General features: G+C 38.6%; 1 protein-coding gene across 1 annotated transcript in view; it reads left to right on the forward strand.

The window, feature by feature from the left end:
* Positions 1-8186, forward strand: part of MELK (maternal embryonic leucine zipper kinase) — an 89947-nt gene that overhangs the window by 41136 nt on the left and 40625 nt on the right. Inside the window, exon 9 of the mRNA XM_006886955.1 lies at positions 7085-7171. Within this exon, the coding sequence (XP_006887017.1) occupies positions 7085-7171 (87 nt within the window). The remainder of the gene's footprint in view (positions 1-7084; positions 7172-8186) is intronic.

Consider the following 8186-nt stretch of genomic DNA (forward strand, 5'->3'; position numbering starts at 1 on the left):
AGCAATTCTGACCTCCTTTATTACCTTTGGGTGGTGCATGCTACTTTCAGACTGTGGTTCTCAGCCTTGGCTGTACATGGGAATCACCTGGGACATTGAACATAAATAATTAAATAAATCTCAGGGGTGAGTGATTACAATCTCAGAATAATTAATATTTTTAAAGTGTCCAGGCAGGGAGCTCTGGAGGCCTAGTGGTACGAAGCTTTGCTGCAGTCCAAAAGCATGCAGTTCAAATTCAACAGCTACTCCCCAGAAGGATGGGAAGTCTCCTCCTGTGTGATTGACTGACTCTGAAAACCTTCTGGTGGGTCATCTGTGAGTCATTTTTGACTCAGTGACACACAGTGACCATAATATGGATTGGTTTGGATTGGATTGGATTGGATTGGATTGGATTGGATTAGGCTCACCTTAGTCTTTAAACAAACCTCATTAGAACTTTGGAGAGGGTCTTTACAGCAGATACTCCCCAGTAAAATTGCCCAGGTCTTATGTGCTAGCAAGGTTGTGAAAATTTCTCCGAGAATCTTAGGGTTGATTTCTTAACTTTACCAAACCTCCTTAGTCTACCAAAGAGCTCTGATTCTCTGGTGGTAGGGTGTTGCACTGCCAGCCCAAACACAGTTCTAATCCACTAGCTGATCCCTGGGAGAAAGATGAGTGGTCTTCTCCTGTGCAATTTGTTGTTATTGTGTACTGTCGAGTTGGAACTGACTCATAGCTGACACTCTAGTGGGTTTTCAGAGGCAGTTAATCACACAAGAGGAGATTGCCCATCCTTCTCCTGCAGAACAGCTGGTGGATTGAAACTACGTGCCTTTGGGATTGCAGTGCAGCTCCTTGCTGCTAGCTAGGCCACCACAGCACCCTACAACCAGTACCCCCTGTGCGAATTTTTTTTACCTCCTATGCAATTTACAGCCTCTGAAAACCCACTAGAGGGTCAGCAGTGAGGTGGTTTTTTTATTTGACAACACATAACAAGAACCTTTCTTTATTAGTAAAAAGGTAATTCTAGTTGTAATTTCCAGAGTAGATAGGAGATTTGCAGTGATTCTATTTTTTTGTCTCAGAACTACTTTATGCTCTTAATATCCTTTATTATTTAATTTTAAAGTCACAGCAGTAAACCTATTCTGTATTATCAAATAAAATACATTTGTGGAAAATAACTTTTAAATATGATGTTAGTTAGAAGAGTGACACTTTCTTTGCAAATTTATTTAATGTTTGACTTAATAGAGGGTATGAGGCTATTAATTGCTTCTCCATTGATTTTATTTTGACATGTTTGGTTTGAAGTTTATGAAGAGATTGCAACTTCATATAGATAATGTAGTTAGAAAAGGGAGAAGTATTTTATTAGTCTTCTCAGAGAACTGAGGCTATTCTCTGATATGCCACTAAAACCTGACAAATTGTAGTGTCTTAAGATTAGTTGCATGTAGACTCTGAAACTATATCAGTGAACAATGTTGTACCCTTTCATTAAAGTCCATTGGCCTGTCTTGCATTTTGTCTTGCTTTTTTTGGTGTCCTATATCTTTTTAGTGCATGATTTTGTAACTAAGCATTGATCATCTGGAAAATACTGACGCCTAAGTTATGTAAATCTTTCAAATATTGGTACATTTTATTATCTATTATCTGAAATACTACATTCCTTAATATAAATTTTTATTTCAGAAAAAACTTTTAAGTATTGGAAAGCTATCTAACCTCATAGTGGCAGATACAGTTCTCCAAAATTCTGACTTTTGCCTCAGTAACCAAATTATATTACTAGTGACAAATACCATCAGTTGTTTAATTTGAAGTGACACATTCATTGCTTATTTTTGAGAAATTGCATGTCAGATATCCAGTTCCAAGAACTAGAATCATTGTTCTTTTTAGTAAAGATGGTGGTGGTTGTGGAAGAAAAGAGAAATGTTAACTTAGCTTGGAACTCATTCATGTAGTACCCCCTTCCAGAGAGCCATTGCATGTGTGTGTACAGCAGAAGTGCTTTATGCATGCTTAACATTTATCTTACAGAATATTAAAAAGATATATACTTAAAACTGAGATGAAATAAACTTAATAACATGTTATTGCTTCACCAAGGATATTCTTATGAAACTATTGTGGTGTTTTATTTTGTTTTTTTATTTTTGAAAAACCAAACAAAACCAATGTGTAGCAAAGAATGCAGTATCTTATCTAGAGTTTGATGCATCTACATTGATTTGTACTAAAGCGCCAGCAGTTTTACTTATTACTGGTTTTGATTCACCATTGCCTGTGTCAGCAGTGTGAAAATGCAGATAACATCTTATCATGATGTAAGTAGATTGGCCCTTACAGGTCCTCGGGGTTCTGCAGTTCATACTTGAGACTCTAATAATAAAAACATATTTTCACTCAATAGCCCTGGTGGCCTAATGGTAAGAAGCTGCACTGCAATTCCAAAGATACATGATTCAAATCCACTAACTGCTCCATGAGAGAAAGGTTGGCATTCACCTCCCATGCACTTTACTATCTCTGAAAATCCCCTAGAGGGTTGGTCAGCTATGCGTTAGTTCTGAGGTTCCGACTCAACAACAACACTTTCATTTATCAACTATCTCGTTATCTGACATTTTGAATTTGCAATAGTAAAAAATTTACTATTCACTCATTTTGCTCATTAGTAAGGTGGTGAAGGCAGTAAGTCCGTGTTCTGTTCTGGCTTCCCACCTCCAGTGTGACCTAGCCGCTCAGAATTGCTGTAGGATGGGGAAGGAGAAAAGAAAGACACATTGGAGAAGATGTTTAGAGAAATGTATGTGAGTTTATTGGCATCCCGAAGTGAGCCACGCTGGGTCTGAATCCTCTGCTGGGGTGTAGAGTTGGATGGAGTGGGTAGTGAGTGACGGGACTCGCAGTGTGCCTTTACAGACCTGGAAGAAAGGGAGAATGCCCTGGTTTCATGAGGGTAGGCTTGCCGGAGTGTGAGTGGAGCCCTGGAAGCAGCTTCGCAATGGAAGCTCTGACTCCGCATAGGAGAAAGGTAAAGCGTGTAAGCTGTAGGGTCCTGCAGTCACACAGCTTGGATTTACCCAGCTATGTTGCTCCCAAGCCTCCTCCTTTGCAGAGGAATAATCCATAATTGGATTTGTCACAGTGGTAAGCACATCAGTAAATTTTAGCTGATCACATTTTCTGAAAACAAAAACAAAATCAGACACATGGATGGTCTGAAAACAGCAAAGAAAAAAAACTCTTCCATTTTTGTGTAATGCCAGTTTTCATGTAACAGCCTGGTCTTAGGGACCTAATCAGTTTACTCCAGTTTTCATTTGCATTTCCACTCCAGATAGACTAAATCAGAATTTATAGTTTAACAAGATCTCAAGATGAATTCTTAAGTCAAGTGATTATTTTGTATACATAAGAATCAACTGGGGATATAAGAATCAGAGTTTTGAGATTTAAAGATGATCCCAGAGCAATAGTTTGGGTGATCAATCTCCACAAGGTCTGGATTTCATGGAGAATTTGATATTCTGTTCCATTCCTCTCTCCTCTTTGGTCAAGATTCTTTTGTCGGGTCTTAGATAAAAACACTCATTAATGGTAGTGAGACACCATCCAGTTCCAGCCCCATGTCACTGTCCTGCCTATGATATTAGCTAAGAAACCTGAGCTACTGTCCTCACTGATAATAATATGATTGCTGCTTACAGTTTCTCTTATCCATATTCCCTATGGCTCTCCTGACATCTTTTAAAGAAAACTATGTGTGGTGCAAATACAGTTAAAGCTACAACTTAAGTGTAACAGCTGTCAACACTGGGGACTGAGAGCAACAGAGTGTGCTGGTGTCTGAGCAGTACAGCAGGAGGACTGTGCTAGCTGTGACCTCCCCATGTGAGAGATACAGTAGATGGTACAAATGCTGGTGTTCAGCCATTGGGGGTCATCATTTCTCCACGTGTGGGAGCGCTTTGCGTGTCTCCTCAGCTACAACGCTAATAATGGCCCAGGATACACAGCTATGTGCAGTTGACAGATACCAAAATGAAGACTGTCTCTGATTTCACTAACCAAAGTATTTTTAAAACTTGGAGTACAGATTCATAGAAAATATATGAGATTTTGAGTACTCCAAAGAGTATATGTTTTTCCTGGCATTTTGTTGTTATTATTGTGTTGCTGATATTTATTCAAGGACCTCTGGTGGCATAGTCTGTAAAGAGTTGCACTGCTAACCCAAAGGTTACATCTCTGGTGGTTCAAATCCATCAGCATTAGCTCTACGGGGTGAAAAAAGGGTGATCTCTCCCTGTCCTATTTATAGCCTTCGAAAACCGCTTTAAGGTCAGCTATGAGCCAGTTCTAACTTGATGTAGTATAGTTTTATTTGTGTGTGTGTGTGTGTGGGTATGTAGTTTCTATGTGTTAACTCACTTCATCTTTACCACTGAAGTAGGTACTCTAAAGGAAGGTGCTATTATCACCCCATTTTGTAGATGAAGGAACTGAGACACAGAGTTAAGATCTTTCCCACGCAAGATCTGAACCAGACAGAAGAGTTCAAGAAGGGAATTGATGCTGTATGTTACCTAGTTCAAGCTCAAAGTCTACATCCCTTGTATCTAGAGCCTTTGCGACAAGCATTGTTTGTCTGATCTCTGTCAGAACATATGTTGGAGCAGTCACAGTGGTGGTGTGTGGTTGGAAATATACTGGGCTAGGAGTGAAAAGTGCAGATAGTATTGATTTTCCCAAGTTTTTGTTTTCTTGTCTCTAATATGGGAATTATCATTTCAATCTCTGATGTATCTTTGGGTCATATTTTGCCATTTTGAATGTGTTTTTACATTTTATGTCGTTCATCTCTCTTGCCTCACGGAGCTGTGGCAAGGATTAAATACATTATGTACAGAGGAGCTACAAGGGATTATGGTTGCCTTTTGAAGTATTTGCTTTTCTTCTCTAGTATTGTGTTTCATCAAGAGTAGACTATAAAAACTAATTCAGATTTATTTGGATATTTAAGGTGTAGATGCTGTTCTGTAACTCTATGCATGATTTCCTCCTGCCATTTTCATACACAGGTCTTGTCTCCAAGTATTGTATCAAATAGAAGTTATAGTCAGTTCCATTTTCTGCCCTAGTGAACAGGAAATGTAGTAGGCACGGATAATCCAAAATAATTGGCTAGCTTTTGGTATGCATTTTTTACTTAATTTAACTTGAGTATGTGTGGTTGGGAATTCAGAGCACTTGAAACAAAAGTATTGAACTCTGTGGAAAACAACTTGAAGTGAGCCATGTTTTTAAGACTTTGGTGTGTTGCCCACTTCACTCTTGAGTGTTGCCTGCATGAACCAGTGAGCCTCAAGCCATTTTCCTGCTCGTGCTGTTGTTAATAGGTGTCATCAGGTTGACCACGAATCATAACAACTCTGTGAACAGCAGACTTGAACCCACTCCATCCTGCACCATCCTCACCATCCCTGTTACACTTGAGCCTATTGCTCCAGTCACTGTGTTGACCTTGTTGTTAAGAGTCTTCTCTTTCGGTTACCGTGCGTCCTTCTCCAATGCCTTTGCTACTCATGGTGAGCCTATATTGACTTGAGAACAAAGTAGAACTGCTCCGTAGGGTTTCTCAAGGTTGTAATCTTTACTGGAGCATACTGCTTAGATCTTTGTGCTGTGAAGCAGCTGTGAATTCATGCTGCTAAACTTTCAGCTAGTGACTGAGTGCTTTAATCAGTGTGCCACCATAGCCTCTTGCTGTCCGCCTAGGACCCTCATAGTCAGTATCTCTTTTCTTTAATCTTGGTTCTCATGCTCACTCCTTCCTTCTGTTCCTCCGTTCCCCACACATATTTTCCTTTTTATAGGCTTTTCTTTGTCCTCTTTAAAATTGTATTGTTTTGTTGAGACCCACAAGTATCTTGTGGTTAAAGCATACGACAGGAAGCCATAGTAATGTGGGATGGATTATTTTTAAAGATGATAACTCAGGAATCCAGTCTTCCACTTGAACAGTGAGGATGTCAACAGGAAGGTGTCAAACTAGGAGGAATGCATAGTTCCTAGAGCTGCCAAAGTCAAAACAACACAGTGGGAAATCATTCTTAGCATTTCAATGTTCACAGTGCTACGTGTGTGTGTGTGTGTGTTTAGTATAAGCTTTTGTGACCTTTGTGTTCTTCATAACCCATGAAGTTGGGCTCCTGTCAACCACTCAGGAATGTCAAAACTTGTTTTTATGATGGCAGCATGCTTTTCCTTGACCCTAAGAGAAAGGTTTACAGGTACGGTATCTAGAACGAAGGAATGCTGTGGTGTTTCTCTTCCTAATGAAATCCCTTTTCAGGTCTAGGCCAGGCCCATGCTGGGTGAGATCCCACTATGCCTGAACCAGAATATTTGAATTGAAGTTTGTACAGACGTTGACCTCCTCACCCTCTTCTCCATCTTTTCTTTTTTAAAATTGTGTTTTGTTGTACTTTGCAGTATATGTTGTATACATTGTGTAACCTCTGTGGCACCATTGAAAGGACTCCTTGGATTGTACTGAAGTTAACTTTGGTCCTGTAGGCCACAAATCTGACTACTCTTCCTAGCCTATTGTATAGCCACTGATTTTTAGATGTATAGACACTGCTCTTTGATGAAAATGCCAATGTAGGTTTTACAATAGGGAAGGATGTGTAATCCATTGACGACGTTAATAGGGTTGTAACACTTGATCAGGCGATGCAGAGACCGAAGGGCTGGGGGAAAGCTCATCTTCTGGGTATACTTGTTGTTATCTGCTTATATTTTGAAACCTGATGGGGAATATCGATTCTTACCAAGAGGTTGACAAACTCATGTTGCTTTCACCTCTGATGTTCAGTTTGAGAAATAGTTATGCTAGTTGTTTGGGGTTTTTTTAATTATTATTATTATTAAATTTTATTAGTTTTAATGAACATTTACAGAGATTTTGGGTTTTTATTCATTTATGCTAGTTTTTAACCTTAAAAAACAGGAGGCACATATATACATTTTTTTTTTCTCATATATACATTTTTATTAATCTTTTTTTTTGTAGTTTATTCACCTTGATGAAGATTGTATAACAGAACTTTCTGTACATCACAGAAAGAACAGACAGACAATGGAGAATTTAATTTCACTGGTAAGACGTAAGCCATGAACTTGAAAGTAGTACATTAGTTTCATTAATCTTTATTTAATCAATACAATAAAATAGTAGAGCATTTTTTAGACCTATGATTATCATGGGTATAAGTTTTACATTTCTATTATAGTTATGTATGATTTCGACTTAGCTTTTTCTGTTTAGAAAAGGTATTGTTTATTTCTAGCTAGAATGCTACTGTAAGTTCTTGTTCCTGGGACAGCTCAAGTGATGATGAGGAAACATTCTGAAATGAGTGGACATATCACATTCTCATATTGAACTGAGAGCTGCCCTCAGCTCCCTTCCCCTACTCAATTTGGAGAATGCAGGAACCAGGATTTTATCCAACTTGTAAAGATGGGGAAAAAAATTAGAAGAACTTACTTCTAATAAAAAGCCAAGAGAACAGACCTTATATGGTGATGATTCAGAGTCAGGTTCCTCCTCTCTTATCACTTTAGGGGAAAGTCCTCAAGATGATGAGCAGAACAACCTCATTCACACGGGAGCTGGGAGTATAATTCTTCACTTTAAATAGAAACAGACAGCAAGGATTATTAGACATTTGAACAAGACTTCTAACATGAAGTCAGAGATCAAAACAAACACTGGGAGCAGGAGAGAGAAAGGAGATACACAGAAAAACAACAGACAATACAGGGAACAGAAGAAAATGGCTTTAAAAAATAACCTTGTGAAGATAAAACAGATGAATGGGACCTTAGATGCATTAAATCCCTATGCACAACCAAAAACTTCTCCAACAGGGTAAAAAGGGAAGCCACGGACTGGGAAAAAGTATTTGGTAATGACATGTCAGATAAGTGACTTATATCTAGAATTTATAAAATACTTGAGCACCACAACAAGATGAAGGTAAATAATCCAATTGAAAAATGGGCACAAGATATGAACAGACACTTCACCAAAGAAGACATTCAGATGGCCAGCAAGCACATGAAGAAATGTTCAAAATCTCTAACTCTAAGAGAGATGCAAGTCAAAACAA

The sequence above is a fragment of the Elephantulus edwardii genome, unplaced genomic scaffold (assembly GCF_000299155.1).
Source record: "Elephantulus edwardii isolate Elephantulus edwardi_28Jun2011 unplaced genomic scaffold, EleEdw1.0 scaffold00052, whole genome shotgun sequence".
NCBI lineage: Eukaryota > Metazoa > Chordata > Mammalia > Macroscelidea > Macroscelididae > Elephantulus > Elephantulus edwardii.